The following is a 19294-nucleotide window of genomic DNA, read 5'->3' on the forward strand; positions in this document are numbered from 1 at the left end:
AAGTGCGGGAGGAAAGCAAGTAGTGAAGGATATAAAGAGGCAAAAAAGGAAGAATTTGAGGTAGAAATGCAGGAAAAAAGGTAGAAAAGAGTAAAAGAAGGGTCTAAAATTCTAAGCAGGAGACAGTTTAAAGAGATGGCTAACGTGGCACTAATGCAGGTCCACTTTAACAGACTTGTACAGACCACAGAGCTTGCAGCAAAGTCAACCAGCCTGTAATTTAACCAAAAAAGAGCAACTCTGCTATAATTAGCTTCTACTACAGCAGAAACCAGAAGGGAAGAAGAGAAGGGAAGGAAGGATGTGTTTGGAAAATGTGGATAAATCTCTTCACAGCGCCTTTAAGTAAAAGCACTAGATGTATACGTTTTAACAAACACTTTATGCACACGCTAACGTTACATTTGATATGTGGGGGCAGACTGCGTGTGAGCAAGTGTGTTGTCATATGTCAGCGTGTGTGTGTGTTTCAGTGTGTTGTAGGCTCACTGAGCCCAGCTGTCACTTCAGTGTGTCAGGCAGTAAGCTCTGGCTAAGACCCAGACTCTGGAGCACAGTCACACATGCCTCTGACTCTACTGTACCTACGCGTATGTTCGTATGTGTGTTTGATTTTCAGACTTAAACCCAATAGTCATGACCTAAAGCTGCTGTACCTCGGTCCTGACAGTCATGCTTTCAAAATTAACAATTCTTAACAAACTTAAGTCCTTAAGAGATCATTTCACGCTAAAATCAGCTTCTAAACTAAATCTTGGATGGTGTTAAAGTCACACCAATCACCACGTTTTTTTGTATTTGAATATTTGGTAGGCCAAAGAAGCTGTGACAGCATCAGTGAGTGTTAGTATGAGCAAAAGAGTGTTTTTCAAGCCAGGAAAATGACAGAGTGGGTTTGAATAACAGCTGTTCTGCTCTATTGTTACTGGTATAATTTGGACAGGAAATGCAGGGTGGTATTGCATAAGTATTGGGACTAACAGGATTTTTAATGATGCTTAGAAACAGCTGCTTTGGAATATAAGTCATCATGTTTTAAAATACTTGAAACACAATCTGCATCTTCAATGATTCAACGATTTCTAATTGTTGAATCTTTATATTTACTGTATGTTATTTCACTAGTTTCATTCATAATATGACATTTACATGTATAAAAGTACTCGCATGAAAGTTAGGCATGACAAATTGTGCATGAGGAATGTTTGTGTTAATGAAATGAGTTTTTAGTATTAAGAAAAGGAATTGTTCGGGTGTTTTGGAATTTAAAATTGTTCCTTTTTGTTATTGTATTTTGTTGGTTTTGGTTTTATATTCTTTGTTGCTCGCTCCATGTCCTCAAATGAGAAGAATCTCAGAAAAAAGTTCGCTAGTCCCTTTAATACTATTGTAAACATTGGTGGACAGAAGAAAGAAAACAGACTACCAAAACTGCTTTTTCATTGCAAAAACATTTCAAAATCCAACAACATAGAAATTCACATGACAATTGTCTCAACACAGCAACCAAAAGAGTTTCAAATCACTGCTAGCTTCACTGTCAAAACAAACTTTTTTTAAAAAAATCAACAATTTCATCATAATTTTTTAGCCAAGTTGGAACCAAACTGCTCAGTCCACACACCGTGCATCCCTATAGGGGTTGAATGGTGCAGACATATCAGACATTCAGGCGTCGCACTGCTTTTCACCGCTGCTGAAACTCTAAAACTCCCTGCTTTGTCCTCAGTGGAATGAATGAAATTAAACTATAGCGGCGAGGCTGCAAGTGAACCCCTTTACCCACCAAACAACACACACACACACACACACACACTGGAAGTGGGGCAATGCAGCCAAACACAAATAGTGATTATGGGGGGCCTAGAAAGAATGTCCCCACCGCCTTCTTGTACCCTTCCCCCCAAGCCCTGACACCCCTTACCCAGTTCATTCATTCTTTTTTTCAGGGGCTTAAGTGAGGGCTAAAATGATAGCCTACATAACCTAACAATCTTCCCATTAAAACTAAATATGACACTATTCAGCTCACTTTATCAAATTCAGTTACGTTCTATAAGATTCTCTGGATCCAGCAGTTAAATTCACTTAACTATTCACAAGACAAAGTTTCCCCCACTTATGTCCTGACATTTCAATATATTGCCAGGACATATGTCTTAGCTTATATCTTCAGGATTTAAACAGTACAGTATGAGAGGAATTACACGACACATGACAACTGAACCCATTCACACTCCTGACTGTCTCCAGCTGAATGCCCATGTGTGTGTATGTGTGAGAAAGAATAAGCTCTGGATTTAGAGAGGTGAAAAGATAGCGAGGAGGAGGAGGAGGAGGAGGAGGAGGAGGGGAATGAGGCAGTCGGAAAAAAAAAAAAAAGAGCGTAGAGGTGCTCTTGTCTCAGTAGGATGAAATGGAGGACAGGGTTTCTTTACACATGCCTACATATTTAATGTGTTGGCCTGGTGCAAGCTGAAAGTTTGGATGTGTTTTTTCTCTGTGGTAACATTTAACAGCTGTAAAATACACTGTCAGGCTTATATATACACCTACAGTTTATACTATACTACACATTTGTCCATTTCTTTCTTCCCAATTTTAATCCAGCAAACCTTTTAAAAGTTAGTTTATGATGTGTTACATTTAGATAATTTACCAGGAATTAATAATTAATTGATTCTAGTTCCATTTGAATAATGTTTTACAAAACCACTATTTTAAGAAGTGCTACTTGTACTGTCACACTGAAGATATCTGGTGGAGGTTAAATGATAATTCAGGTTTATTACAACTTTTATCTTATTTTCATAGTTTTGTTCATCGGTTTTATCAGTAATAACCTCACTGTACTCAGAAAGTTAACTTCTGAGAACTGGGAACATGGTGACATCACTATGACAGGTTGTAAACAAACCCCAAGGTTCACCAAATGTATCTGGGAGAGAAAGCGATGGTGACTGCTAAAATCATTACCCATACTGTCCGTTGTAAACATCCATCACAGTTTACAATCCTAGTTCAACTTTGACCTACCGTATTTGCCATAGTTGTGCAATTTCCTCTGTCTTGTTTACAACATGTCTGATCATCTGACTTATCATGATGTCAGCATGTTTCCAGATCTCAGCAATGTTTTTTTGTTTTTCTCAAAAAAAAAAAAAAAAAAAAAAAAATCACCTCCCTGCCCTGATCTCCTGATTCTTTTTAACCTGAAGAAGTCATCGTTCTCTCACTTTAAAATCTCACACACAAAGAGTTATTGTTATCATCCCATTTTGCTCAATTTTTGATGGTGCGCTTGAGTACATGAACCAACTTTGCTGGGATTGTTGTTTGGGATTTTGCACAAAGTAATTCAGCTCTAATTTCATTAGCCTATAAGAAACATTGCTGCACGAAAGAACAGAAAGTGCAAAATCTTACAACATGCTTGAAAAAACAGTTTCATTAGCGAGTTTCTTTTGGCATAAAACACTAATGACTTCGGGTTAAAGGAATGATTCACAATTTTTCAAGTTTGTCTTAAAACAACAGTCAGGTTTCCATATGAACACTGAAACAGGTTGGTTTGCTGTAATCATTCCTGCTGGTCATACTGGCAATTAAAAGATCCCATCATGATGAGCTTTCAAAGTAATTGATGGGGGACAAAATCCAGTCCTCTTTTCCTGCAAAAGTGTATTTAAAAGTTTATCTAAAGCTTAAAAATTTGTGAACCTGTCATTTAAAGTAATGAAGCAAAATGCTAAAATAATAAGGCTACCGGTCCTCAATTTAATACTTGATAACAAGCAGTGTTGGAACAGTTTGAACCCTGTCAATAAAACACAGTCATCACAGGTTGCTCATCTATCACAGCATCTCAACCCTACAGAGTTACATTAAAATAGGACCGTACAGTGTGTGTGTGTGTGTTCGGATTTGATTACCGCTAACACTTCTTTACAATGTCATTTGCAAAAACTCAATTTGTCAAGACAACAACACACTCTGGTAAAATCAATGCTCATGGAGGTGAAAGAGAGGCAACAGCCCAATTAAGTCTCATGAAGGTACAGTTCATTACACATACTGAAAGCATGATGGAAACCCAGCTAACGTTGTCTATTACGGTCTCAGACAGATACTCACACCTCCTCCTCCTCTGCTCTGCAGTCATGTTCCTACAGGTTGTCTTGTTAAACACACATTGTCAGTTCAAAGACGGCAGCCAGCTGTGTGTTAATGGCTGCCAGCGTTGGTGGCTGGTCAAAGTTCAAAACCACAGGACGCTGGAGAGCTTTCTGATGTTCGCCATAACACACACACACACACACACACACACACACACGTGTGCACACAAAAACAGGACCCCTGGCTGAGGACTATGCAAACAAAAACAAGAATGATATGGTCGGACACAGAGGTACACCAATACACAGAAATGACCTCAGACATATGGAAACAGACATAAACACACAATGAAGTAGAGCTGAGGAAATACAAACAGCTCTCATCAGAATCCACTGATTACTATGTCTCATCACTTAGAAACATACTTTAGAGCATCAAGAGTTACAAAAATATATATGATTTTAAATAATATTGATTTTAAATGTAGTTGGAAAAATATGGCTTTAAAAGTATTAGATATTCTTAACTGACTGCGCAAAGTCTCAGCATCAAAACAGGATACAGTAAAAGTGTTAAATCTAATTCATATCGACCTCACTCATATTGTGCACATTTGAACTAAATGACAATCAACACAACTCACTGTTTTCCAAAGTGCACAATGAATAAATATGACAAATTTCACAGATTCAACATTGTAAAATGAATTTAAAGACTTATATTTACACACTTCAAGGTTTTGAATGCTAGCAGCAATAAGCTAAATTTAAGCAGGTGTTCTAGAGATTGTTGCCTAAAATGATATTTATTAGCATGTGTGCAAAGACTCACTTTATGAACTTTAATAATGTTTGTTTATGTATCACAATATTCCAGGTAAAGTTTCTCCACCCAGGCTATGATGATATCAGCTTAAATATTTGTCCTGCCTAATGACATGGCATTAAAATATCACAAGGTACCATGTCTTGCAATGCCTATGTGTCATTCATAAATGCACATGGGAGTGGTGTCATTCAGGCAGTCACCCAGTACTCAAGCTTCACTGAGACCTTCAGCCCTTCATCTGCTGCTCTGGTATGCACCAAATGGAAAGGACTGGCTTGGAATGTAGACTTGAAGGCACTAGGTTGAAGAAATGAGGTGTGTGTGTGTGTGTACATGTGTGTGTTGTGAGGGCATAGCAAGGGGGTTAAAAGTTGCTGCGTTGGCATCAAATGCCAAAATGTGTGTGCACGTGTTTGCATATAGAGAGGCAAGGATTTTCCAGCCGCTCTGCAGCTGTGTATGTGTGTGTATGCGCGCACTTGTGTGAGGGAATCCAAGCCCTATTATCTGGCATTATACTCAGGGTTTACCAGAGCTCCATCTGTCACTGCTGTGGGACATCTAACACACACACACACACTCACAGGAGAAGGGGCTGGCAGGCACACACACACCATGCCAAACAACAACTGGGTCACAGGGCCAACAGTGGCCTGGAATGTGTGTTTGTATGTGTGTATGTGTGTGGTGCCCATCCCCAAACCCAAAGCTTGAATTAGTGTGGATCAGGAAAAACATGAGCCAGACAAACATTAAAATATTACTGATGGTCACGTGAATGTTTGGGTTCTTCTTTGTCTTATGAGAGCTGTGGCTGTCAGCACGCAGTCAGCGGACACCCAGAGGAGAGTCCAGGTTCATTTCACCTTTACTTACACCCACTTTTACTAGAAATGATGCCAGTTTGAGGATGCATGATACGACTATCCCCGACAATAACAAGTAATCTGTGGTGTCTCATGGATCAGATTCAGGAGAAAGAAAAACACACACAAAAGTCTATGAAATCATAATTTTTAACATTTGAAATTGTCAGCAGATTTGTGTGTCATGCAGCCACTTTGAAAATCATTTTAATGCTGTAATGTGGTTCCACCCTACATGTATGTCTTGGTAAGGCCAAGATGCCGATTTAAAAGTGATCCCATTCAGCAACGGTTCGAAATACAGAACAATGGCTTCGGGCTTGACTTTGGCAGGCAGCCCCAATCTACTGAATAGATGGCAGCATCATCATCATCTCAGCAAACAACACACTACTGTCCCTCTCTCTGTCTGCAGTCTGCGCCGCCGTCACAACACAACACACACAGACACGCAACAGCTCAGAGGCTCAATGCTCAAGCAAACTGTATTCAAATCTGTTACAGAAATTCGTTGAGTTTTCATTATCTGATGATGGAAAAGAAAAGTTGGTCTTCAATATCAAAAAAGTCTTGTTATTGTAACATTTCAGCGTACCACCCAGTGGCAATGCTGTTGTTGCAATGCTGTGCAATACGTAAATTCAGCCATTTATCAGGCCACTCATGTCGAACCATCTTTATTTATTCAACACATCTTTCTTTTATCATTTAGCACATATGTTTCTAGTACCACAATAGTGTAAACATCAAGTGAACTCAAAAACATTTGCATCGTCTCAAAATATGAATAAAGAGAGCTTGGAACTAATGCTAAATGTTGCGTTATCTTAAAAATGTGGCCACGTCTGACAGATTTGTTTCAAAGGCTTTCAACATTAAATATTACTGTGTATAACTCTAAATGATTGTATATATTTCTATAGCAAGTGCAGGCAAACTATAGGATTTAAATGCTTGAATCCACAGCCCATATAATCAAATTGCTCCATGTTAGCACACCAGAGCCTAGCAATCCTTAAAGCAGACATGGATTATTTTGACGTGCTGTCAGTGCCAATCTGATAGCTAAGCAGCTATCTGATTGTCCTTGTTGTTGGTGTGATAGTTCTGCACCAAGAATTTTGATGTTAGTCACCTTTCTCAACGCCAAAGCGGCACTGAACCTCTATCTGCTGCAAGTGCATGCCGCAGACCTGTAATCTCATGGGAATTTGCATCAGGTAACACCCAAACACACTGCGAGCTGTTGGGAGGTCTGCGAGTGCAGTTCACTAAACTACAAAGCATGTCGTTGCAATATTGTGGTTTTCAATCCAGGTCATCCTCCCTTCTTCCCTCTCCTCCATTAAAGGGAGACAAAAAAAACAAGCGGTAAAAGCTCAGCTGAGAGTAAAACCAGCGGCTAGAACAGCAGCCTTTTTTTTTTTAGTCGCCTCTGGCCATAGATACCAGTAATTATACTCCTCAGAACAAAGATGAAGATGAAAACTGAGAAAGACAGGGATGGGAGAGGAAAAAGAAAACTTACAAGAGAGAAAGAGAGGGAGGGGAGCTAATGTGTTTTTACTTGCCCTAAAAGCAACACGCAGATGTAGGAAAAAACCTGACACTATTCTTTTACACAGTGACATCATGCACGGGAAGTTATCTCTCATAGCAGTCTTAAAGGTCACTGATTGTGAGCTTTTTAGGGATAATAGATACAGTAGAAAGGATTTATTGTACTGTTTGTGTGCATTTTAATCCATTTTATCACAAATTCCAAATATTGTTTTTCCTCTTTTCAGCTTCTTTTGTTTTTCCATAAATGTTCCGAGCTCCCTGCAGGTTTAGGATAATGCGCATGTGATTACTGGCATCTTTTTAAGTGGATATGCACCACAACATTTTGACAAAACCACATCAATTCTGATACCCACAGAGGAGCACTGTAGCACTCTCCCAGCACTCTGATCCGGGCCAGAACAGAAACTTGATCTGAATTACTTGAAAGAGTCTCCTTGTGATTTTGTAACTGTGGTGAAGTTGAGTAGGTCATAATCAAAAGGTCAACGATCTTCGACAGAAATCGATCCCCTCTCTTCTAAGCTTACATGTAGGCCATGATGAAAATCACTTTTAAGTCATTTTAATTTCTTTCAACAAGTATTTTTTGTCTCTTTTTGAACAACTTTGCACAATGTATATGATGCAGATCATACTCATTTCGACCAATGTTAATTGTCGATCATTTTAAACAGTGCAAGTTCAGTTTAGTCATTATGGGGAGTCTAAAAACAATATCCCCAAATGATGTCATCAGGGTTATCTCAGTTTGGGCTTTAATTTTTTTTTCTTTTTTAACCAGTCTCCCGCAAATCCTGCAACTTTTTAAATCGCTACTCATTTAATGACACTAACAGTCATATCATTAATGCTGAAAGCTCTTTGGGTGCAGCAAGGTCAAGTACAAAGAAAAGTATTAGTTTAAATTATAGTAATTGAGGTAAATGTGACAATATATCATGAAATGGATTTCAGGTTGTATCCACCCTCCCTGGAGAGGCCCTGGAGCTAAACAGAGTTGTGTATTAGCGTGATAAATATGTCGCTCCTCATTATATTTGATTTGTTGTATTTTGTTGTTGCCATCATTCTATCTCCCCTTAGGGATCATTAAAGATTCATCCCATCCATTTAATCCAATTTAGCTCTGTATTGAGTTTATTGATTATGTTCTCTTGCTTACAGTCAGTTGTTACGTTGATACAGTTCTTCTGTAACAGACTATTTGCTGCTGCTAAGGCTGTTTTTTTTTTGTGAATAAGCCTCTTAAGGGCAAAATAAATTGCCTGAAAAGTACATTACAACAGCAGTGCTGCTGTTAAGGCCAATACAAACAGGTAATGTCACAGCAAGATAAATGCTTCTTATTCTTCTGACACACAAACACGGAACCACATCCGAGATTGCATTATGGGAGCTTAGCTGAGACTTGTCAGCGTCTAATCTTGACTTGGCAAAAAGCAACGCTAGGAAAGGTGTATAGGCTCATAAAATAATCTCAATCCATCTGCCAGCAGAGCAAACACGTTCACTCTCTTTGCACAGCAACACAAAACATGACACAACACACACACACCTGGAAAAGGCCACAGAGGGCCAAGAAAAGCATGACAGAATCTCCATGGATTATCATCAACACTGTGCTTCACAGGTTTGTCATTATCAAACAAGGAAGCATTAAACACCGCTAAAATGATGGAGATGGACAGCCACACACACACATTACTGAGGAAAAGAAAATAAGGGGGAGGAGATGTTGACATTCAAACTCTCAAAAGGGTTTTGTCCAAACGTTGCTCCCGACTGATTAACATGCTGTCAGTGTGCTCTTCTGTGTACTGTACTGAGGGCAGACACACATCATGTTAACACACACACACACACACACATCCCTTTAACACACGGAAAGTGCCTCAAGACAAAGCACACTGTCCACTTGAGATTGCATTATGTAACCGTCTGATGGATAGAAATGCCTTCGGTAGGAAAAGCATCTTTGGGCAATGAGACGAAATCAATGTGGATAATGAAGTCCAGTCATGTCCATTCATTTAGTTGATTCATAAAGTGCTTTACAGCCATTTATAAACTTCTGTGAACATCCACGTGCTTTTAACAAGAGAGAACACCAGTTTGTTTGTACTACACTTTATCCATCATACTGTCATCACTACTGGCCAAACTGCAATATTCTCTGTTTTATGTAAAAATACATAAAGATCCCTTTTATAAAGAATTGTGACCAAGATCAGTACTGCGTGGGACATTTTACATTTAATGGTGACACTGTATCTTTGGCATTTCTATACTGCAATTTATTGTTATTTATTGGCCAACACAGTGTACACAGATACATATCTGTGATGAGCTGAAAGACACACAGAACAGAAAGACTGTTGTACTTCAAGCCCGTCCTCAGGACATTTTTTCAAAGTATGTTGAACTTGTGTCGGTCTGGTGGGTGTTTTGACGACGACCCCTGATCTCGCCTATTACAGTTTTTTTTTTTTTGCCCAGCAACACCAGCAAGGCCCAGCATGTGACATGTCTTTATTAACACTAACAGACGTAGTTTTATGCACAAATATGTGGAAAGTTATTGTAGTTATACTCGTAGTTAGCTTATAACATTGCGCAAGAATATTTCATTGCTAATTTTTTTTTTACTCTGCGCTGTTATTGCGATTTTAGCAAATAACATTTATTCAGATTCACGTTTCTATCACACTTCAAACACTCCTAAAAGCAGAGATGATTGAGTGATTGAGGTTATCACAGTTGACTCTCAGTATGAACAACAGTAGAAAGAATAAAAGACTTGAAACCACTCAGTCTTGGACTCAACTTAAGTGATGTAGACTACAACCCTGCTTCGCTGCCATGACAACAAAATATCTATATCTAATTAACAGTTAGTCATGTAATTTCATGAGAATATTCATGACTCATAGAGGACAAACCCTTTCAATTCTGAGCACTCTGTAGACTCACTACTGATAAAGCTCTAAGTAGAATAAGAGGTAAGCACGTATATACACATTAGCTCTACTTTACCACCTGGTCTACCTCTGACGCCAAAGACAGCAGTTTGGTGTTGCACGTGACGACAACTAGACATTACAAGAGTGCAGGAAACACAAACACACAACCTATAAAAAGTGCAGGATACAGTTTTTTTTTAAGTCTGTCTGTGCTGCACACACACCTGCTGAATTCTCACAATCTTATCTCTCTCTATAAAACTTATCCACACACAAGAAAGACACCCAACACACACACACTTTAGTATCAAATTATGTTGTTCTACCTCTGTCATTTGCCTCTCTCTCTCTCTCTCTCACACACACACACACACACAAATACACATACACACTCTACCTGTCATCATCTTCAGTTGCAGCCACAGCCTGGTGATATCGTGGCAGAGTTGAGACACTCGGTTTAGAGCCATTGCTTTGCCGGTACATGTATGCCCCCCTCATACACATTTACACACACATATATACACACACACACACACACACACACACACAGTTAAAACACATTCACACACAACCACATGTTGTCAGAGAGCATCGCGGTGGAAGTTCAGGCAGTCCATTTCTGCCACAGCCAAGCTTCAGCCGCTCAGTGAGCTGTCACTGCACAGCACAGCGCAGCCCTCACACACTCACACACTCACACACACACACACACCTCCCCCCCTCCCTCCTCCTTATTTGTGCCAGGCAGTGAGGCGGAGCTTCAGATGATCCACCCTCCCAGCGCAGTCTCATGTTTCCCACTGTTTTCACAGACAGAGCATGACAGATTATAAGAGTCTTTAAAATCCTGAACAATAAACCAAAAAGTGTTGTTCAGGGACTTCAAGACTGAGATTGTTAGTTAGAGAATTAACAACAGTATCTGCAACTTTACAATAGTGATTATTGTTCATTATCATCATTCTCATGTATAAATCTCCAGTGTGCTTCACAGCCTTCAGCAGATAAATTAGATCACTGCATTAATACATTTCTTTGTTTTGTTCTTTAGGCAGTTTGAATGGACTAGATTAGCTGAGACAAAGGCTGATACTAATCGGTTTTTGAAAGTCTGTTATCTCTCCGTCTGATTCAGCCTCTAAACAGAAAACAGAGTGAAAAACACAGCTGCAGTGAGAATATGCAAACACATACGCACAAGTTAGCACAGCTACACAACACAAAATATGATTTTGCAATCGTAAAACCCTTTGTTTGGGTGTGAATTTAATTAAAGTTGTCAATGTGATGTATGTGGTGTTTCCATCCTGATCCTGTCAGTAATGAAACATAAAAACTGGTAGATCTCATTTTTATCAAACTCTTCTCTGTAGTCTAGATTAATCTGCATTAATCTATAAAGCTTTTTATAGTACTTTTCATCATGAGGGCAAATTATTCTCTCAGCTTTAAGAATCATTCACTTAGTACAGACTATGTTTCACATGTTTCTTCTTCTCTAGGTTTAGATTTATGTGCTTTTCTACTTTTCAGACTCAATGCATTTCACAAACATGGTCATAATAGAAAATCTACCTGCAGAAACATGGATGAGTTAAGAATTAGAATGATATTTAATAGTCTTTTTATTGAAAGAAGCTACAAATAACATTTGTCCTGAGTTCATCTTTGGTTATTGTTCGAATTCTGGGTTTGGTGAATGAGCTTATGATTGCAAAGTGTCAGATATCACAGTTTCCAATCAACATCTGATCACAACAAACTGGCAAGAAACCCAAATAATTAGACTCCTAATGAGGCTACAGCAAAGCAAACACAGTTTCTCATATATGTAGTGGAGAATTGTTTAATATGCAAGTATAATCCAGCCAAATTATATCTGTACACAATCCAAATATAAGACTATGTAACGTTTGTGCTGGAGGGAACGGAGGCCTCAATCTCTCCGTTTTCTTTTGCTTTTCTCACACTCTCTCTCACAGACTCAAAACACACACACACACACACACACAATGCCAATGAAGACAGCAGGGGGACCCAGTGTGCCACACACAGAGAAGCAATGAGAAGTTGGGCTGGTGAAAATGTGAATGGACCCTCGGGAGCTCGATTCATAAGAAACCGCCCTGCTGAGAAAAACACACATTTTCAAACTGTGATTCTGTTGTTTGTGTTTATTCAACGTCTTGCTCGCTCTCTTTCACATCAACGAGAAATACACTAACTCCTCTCATCCCTCCCTCTGATCTACAATGCATACAGATGACGACGTGCATGTCTAGTTACTCCCTAAAAACACCACTTAACACTTAATTTACTTTGCTGTATCCTATTACTGCTGAAAAACCCCAGTTTCCTGATGGTAATCACCGAAGTTTATGCTTTCACTACAAGCCTGGACACCTCCCCCCCTCCTAGATGTAGAAACTTGATAATTCCACACAATAAAAAAAAAAAAAAGCTGTAAACTGGAAAGATTAAAACATGGCAGAGGAATAAAGAAGAGATGAAATGTTAAAGAGGGGTCAATGTGTCAGTATCCAAAGTCCTTTTTTGGTAACATTCCTCATTATCGTCTTCAGCCTAAACAAACCAAGCAAGCCTGAGGATTTATGAGGCCTCCAGCCCTGTTTTAAAAGCCCATAAGCAGTGACACTAAGAAACCACATCTCCTCATCCTGCCCCAAGGGTTGTGGCTGCAATATAAATAAACATTTCACAATTAACAGCCATCAATACTTAACGAGCTGTAAAGTGCGGTTGGTGGAGTCTGAAGTACAGATAGAATAATATTTAGCTTTAGAGCTAGTGGTTCACTGAAAAGAAAGTTGTAAAGTCCCACAAGCAGATTTTTGTGTTTCTCAAAATTAAAGGGGCACTGCAATGATTTTACACATAAAGATCAGATTTCTGTGCCTTGATTTGACTTGAGTTAGACACCTAAGAAAGGAGGCTGCAGCGCTCAACTGCTGACCAGCACAAAGGGGATAATCCACGCTCACTGCTGCAGTGCCCATATACACACATAGACATGCAGGGAAACTCACTCTATCACAGTGTGGTCTAAAGTATGTAACAGAATCATTTTATTGACTTGCACAATGGTTTTACTTGAAAAGATTGAAATTAAGTGCACATCAACAGCTGTCTATGAGCATTAACGGTCAGTCCATCCATACAGTCAACGTCAAAATAGGACACATGTTTAATCTTGGCTGTATCTATCAATAAAAATAGCAATTCAACATTAAAGGACTAATGCTTTAAAAATGTTCCAATTTCTATCTAGAAAAAGAACATATGTGAACTCTGCCACTTTATATGCTCTCTAATCCTTCAGTCTGGTGTTTGGATGTGATGTATTCTGAGATTAGGCTTGAGGCGATGAAATACAAACGATGTGTCAGATTAAGAATGAGATTAAGGGAAAAACTAAAGATGAATCTGTCAGTCTAGCCTGAGATAAGATTATCAATAGATGAAGAGTTTGAGCCTACGGGATTTGAAAAGATCTGAACAAAATACAGTTACAGTGAGTGTACATGCCAAGAGCCGTTTCAAAATGCAGGCGTGTGTGTGTGTAATGTCAGATTAAGATGATAAAGCGCATTTGCTGTGGGACAGGAAAGGCAGAGGGTTTATAATGGTGCATTTCCTGTCTCGTGTGGTTTGTCCTCCAGCAGCTCTGACAGCAACCCGTTTCATCCACCGGACGTCAATTTACAGTTTCACCCTGAACGTTTACATTTTAGTCAGAAAAGGTACCAAACAATGTATTACATGTAAGCCCTCAGAATCAATACACACTATAAGTATTCATGTCAAATTGCTCTGGCACACTAGGAGATAAATAAATATATTCAAATTTTCAGTTCACTTTTTTTCTTTTCATTCAAATAAATCTTCCACTACATTTAACTGAATTACTTTGGTATATTAAAGGATAATTGTGATTTATTTCCCAGTACTGTACCATGATTATCTCTTATGTATATATGATATTTGGTGTGTGCTATGGGCATCCTTTGGCAATGCTGCAATACCACGTGATGTGGCCAGTATGTGTTGCTTAGCTAGTTACTTATCATGCCTCTTGGTAAAAATCACATTTTACTCACTAGTTCATAGCTAGGCAAAGCCAGTTTAAAACAAACCTTCAGTTTAATCAACTATATTTACTTATTTGGAAGATAAGGTGAATAAAGTTATTATCCAAAATTTCTCAATTTGTCGTAAACATCCATCACCATTTAAATCAGGGAACATTTCAGGTGTGCTCACTTTCAAAAAACAGAATTTTCCTTAAAGTGTTGTATTTACATATATAAGTGAACAGTGTTGTATATGTAGTATATTATTGCAAAAAAGACTGTCCAATGATGCACTAGCTAGTCCTATATATATAAAAAAGCATTTTTTACTATACTTTCACACTAGCAATGACCTATTTTACTAATTCAAGTCTTTTCTGGTGAAAAATATCAAAACACTTATGAGAAATGAACGGCAATCTGACGATGCATTTTCCAATTATTTCCATGCTATGAATTATCACTAATCATGACTTCAACTCAGGCTGATTGAGCTAACTTCATTTGATCCAGGTAATGAAATGTATAAGTTCAAACTCAATGTGAACATGTGAAAAATTCCTCAGTCTCACAACATCTGAAATCAGCCACGCGATAAACATTATTATGACGTATGTGCAAGTTTATGAGAGGGTCATCTTGATAGAGAAGCTCAAAGCAACACGATAAGCAACATTAAAGGCTCAGAATGACAAGTGAAATACATAAGAATCAACTTTTAAGTTAAAAATATTCATTGACGTGTCAGTGTGCATCTGTGTGTGTTTCCATGGGATGCAAGGTAGACTGAACTGTGTGTGTGTATACAGGGATGACGGGATGTAAAGGAGACCTGTTTGTGCCTCTGTGCGTGTGTGTGGGATGTGGTGCAGACTGGAGCTAGAATAACTCCCAGATGAATTGTTTATTTGACCCCCCCTTCCCGCCTCACACACACCCCACGACACACACACACACACACACACACGTCTTTGTGGCCAAGACGAAACACTATTGACTCCTTCCGCTCTCCGGGATCAAACACTATTGGCCAGCTGGAGCATAAACAGGAAGACACCAATTGAGAAGTGACTCACAGGCCGAAACAAGAAGCAGAGGAGAAGAAGGGGGGAAAAAAGGTGTGAGGGAGTTGAGAGCTTGAATCAAGGTTGTGACAACATATCAGTCTGAACTTTACTGGCTTGTTGTTTATGGAATTTAATTTACAGAACAACAAGTCTATGGACCAGCATTAGATGCAATGTTTAACAACTCTCTAAGTACTTAGATTAGCTATATTAGAATATTTTCTCATATAATCCATTTTTCTATATATTAGATTCTGATTGTGGCATAAAATGTAAAGCTGCTATACATCATTATTAAAGACCAGCATAGTCAGTCAAAGCACCTAAATGTACCAGCTCTGGTTGACTGGTTTCGAAACAAGAACTCAAACATCCCTAAAACATTACAGTCGATCACACAAAAGCTACTTAGAGTCATACGCACATGTGACAGAATTGTCACAAGTCTTTAATTGTTTTACAAGATGCAGCCCTCATCCAGGTTTCCTATAACAAGAGTGCCAAGAGCATGTTGACAGTCAGTCATTAATCCTCCATGTTCTAGTAAAACCCAATAAACCAAATGCAATACTGCCGGGATGCTCTGGTGACATCACAGACCTTCCCTGGAACAGCTGATATATATGAGTCTAAATGTGCAGCGCAGACTACAATGAAGGCTCGAGTCCAGCTCATAACACTCCGATAAATTGTTTGAGCGAGCGGCGAGAGGGATTACTGAGTCATAAAAAGAAAGAGACATTCCTGCGCTATAATGTGATCAACCTCTTCTCGTAAGATGTCAACTGTGCTACAGAGAGCCTCAAGAGACAGATAGAGGGGCGGTTGTGTTAGTTTCTCACCAAACAGATATAAAAGTGTAAAGAATGATTTGACGACAGCAGTTTAAAAGTTTCACATTTATGTATTTGGCATTCCCTCATGTTCTCAAGTGATTTGCAGTAAAGTTAGTTGTTTGAAAAGGTGCTTAAGGACACACTTGAACATGACAGCAATGATCAAACCCCCACACTTTTCAACTGGACATTTTCGGACTGCAGCCCAGTTTAGCTCCTTTCAATCTCCTTTAACTGAAATAATTAGGAGTGTTTGTGAGGGTGTGTTGTTTCAAGTACCAGTGAAACAAATATACAAGAACATGATCCAAGAAGTCCAGTTGGAGTAACAGATTAATGCATTTTAAGGCTTATTAGATGCCCAAAAAAACTGTACAATGTTTGTAATACTCACAGAGAGGTCACAAGGTGTCAAAAAAGTGAAAGAAAGAAGAGGTGTAACACAGAGATGGGAAACGGATTGCGAAATAATCAGATTACTCATAAAAGAGGAAGTTTTTTTCCCACCTAGGGGGAAGACAGGCATCAGTCACAGTAGATCATCATGTAGGGAATCAACAGAGGAAGTTAAAGACAGCTGACTGCTACGAAACCGTATGATTTTTGTTGTTTCAAATCGACTGTACATTCCCAAAATCTGCAAGCACAAGCACTTTGATTGTTGTGTAAGATTTAATTTCATTTTACTAGAAACAAAATCAAATTATACACGTTAACAGGGTGTATAAATCAAATTTTAGAAATGTAAGTGAATAATATATGGCTTTAAAGACAGTAGAGCTTGAATTTAAAAAAAAAAAAAAATCAGAATCTACAAACTCATCAAAACCATTCAGCTCATGTCTTACAATCAACATTTTACATCACAAAACAAACTAGTGATGCAAATATGAGTTATAGCAACAGCAAGGAGGGAAATATTTCAGCAAGGCGACAGGATGATGAGATCAAGAGCAAAAACGAAGCACCTATCTCTGTGACACAGCGTTTCTAGAGCAGCTTTTACTAAAAATACACATATCATCTCTAATACAGATCAAAGCACACAGGAAATGGACCAGAATAGACGTGAACAGTCACTGACAGGAACCAAGATCTAAAAAAAAAAAAAAAAAAAAATCAAGCAAATGCCTGACATGCATACCGGCAACCAGAAGTCTTTTGTTAACGCAGACGCATAACAACACACACACAGTCTGTCAGGTAATAATGCCACCTGAACCACCTTGAATAAATAAGGATGTAGCGCTGTATTACTCGTCCTTTATGAACATCATCAGACTGTGCTTTAGTCTCCACAGAAGAATATTTCACCAGTTAAGAGTCTGAAGGATGGATAAATATTTTTTTCGGTAACTAAGAATACATTGTGCGCTTGATGGGCAAAATTAAATAGAAGACCAAAGAACCTTAATTTATGGTACAGAAATAGAACAAACAGCTGGGGGGAATTAACGGCTGTACGACACTGAACACAGCTTGTCTCAAATGTCAAGGAAGAGCAGATTTTTGGATTTGATCGCAGAGGAGAAGATTGTCAAAACGCCTTGTAGTTGATGACATAACGCACCTTAGTCTATCTACACTGTAGTCTTCCTGCTGATTTTACCTGCACATGAATTCCGCAAAAGATCTTTGCATTTTGATTGTATTTTCATTTGGAGTAGAATCACTTCTTTGTGATTCGTGTTTGCCTGTCAGTACAGCTGTAATGAATGCTCTCTTTTCACAAGAGACACGACAGCAGAGAAGGTCTATAAGAGGATGTTTTAAGGCTATATGTTACTGTAGCAGGCGTAATCTAGAAAACAGAACAAAGATTCAAATCAAATCGAACAGTTAAACAACTACAACCTGATGGGAACTGACATTATTTACTGCAAAAAGCTGCCGGCAAATGAAACTATCCAGAACAGAAATCCCCTGAATCATGACTTCGCTTTTCACAAAAACATAGAAAATAAACAACTTCATGTGATCATTACGTGGCAAACAACTAACAGCTATGAGGGAAAAAAACTGCATGTACTCACTTTACTCACTGTTGGTTTAGTAAGGTGGGTAATCACTTGTCAGTCAATAAAAAAGGTACTTCACTGTATCCCCAAACTCCCCCCAAAAAACCCTTTAATGGAGGAAAAAATGGAAGAAACCTCAGGAAGAGTAATAGAAGAGGGTTCCTTCTACCAGGACAGACATGCAAAAGATGTTGTGTGTACAGAATAGACCAAGATAGCAAAATTACAGCGTAGATTGATAACATGATCAAGAGGATGTTGAGCAACTTCCAGGTTCCAGCTACAGCATACTTAACTGACTCAGTTGAATACTAAATGTAATATTTGACAATAGAGTGAATAAATATTCAAATCAACACTAAAAGCACAAAACTCCAGTCACAAAATAATGTTTTTTGTGATTCTGACTTTAGATTTCTGTCTTTACCTAAACTGTCAAACCTAACAGGCATGATCTCCGTTGCAAATCTGACTCAACATATGTGTTTGCATGCAGTTCTAGTTCATACATCCAACTCACTACGCAGATGTTGACAGCACTGGGTGTATCTGTAGTAGCTCCCCATCTCCTCCAGTGAGATGCAGGTAAACCTCTCTCCTCCCGTACGTTCCCTCATCCCGTCCCTCTGCCTGTTCTCCACTTCCACCTTCACCGTCTTCATCTCCACAGGTAGAGAGAAGAGTATCATCCGCCTCTCCTCCTCATCTGCATTTACAAACCCTCCCTGTCTGTCTTCTTCTTGCACACACACCTGTCAAAGTTTCTCAAGTGATTACACCACTCCTCTTTCCTCTACCCCTCCCCTCCCACTGTGGAAATCTGCATACCGATATCTGACTGAACAAGAACATGCAGCTATGGCCAGATATAAATCATCACTTATGTTGCATCTTGCATGTCTTGCAGTTTTGCCACACAAACGCCTTCGACATGTGTCCATCT

At 38.9% G+C, this 19294-nt stretch overlaps 1 protein-coding gene across 2 annotated transcripts in view; it reads right to left on the reverse strand.

Moving 5' to 3' along the window:
- The window catches only part of mcf2la (mcf.2 cell line derived transforming sequence-like a), a 46026-nt gene extending 26982 nt beyond the window's left edge, over window positions 1–19044 (reverse strand). The window contains exon 1 of one of the 2 annotated variants that reach the window (XM_042404966.1): window positions 18872–19044. In XM_042404966.1, coding sequence (XP_042260900.1) covers window positions 18872–19040 — 169 coding nt within the window. In that variant the 5' untranslated portion in view covers window positions 19041–19044. The remainder of the gene's footprint in view (window positions 1–18871) is intronic. The other variant, XM_042404965.1, reaches the window with a different exon arrangement.
- Between the last annotated feature and the right edge of the window lie 250 nt (window positions 19045–19294).

This window comes from Thunnus maccoyii, chromosome 24, assembly GCF_910596095.1.
Source record: "Thunnus maccoyii chromosome 24, fThuMac1.1, whole genome shotgun sequence".
NCBI classification, from domain to species: Eukaryota; Metazoa; Chordata; class Actinopteri; order Scombriformes; family Scombridae; genus Thunnus; species Thunnus maccoyii.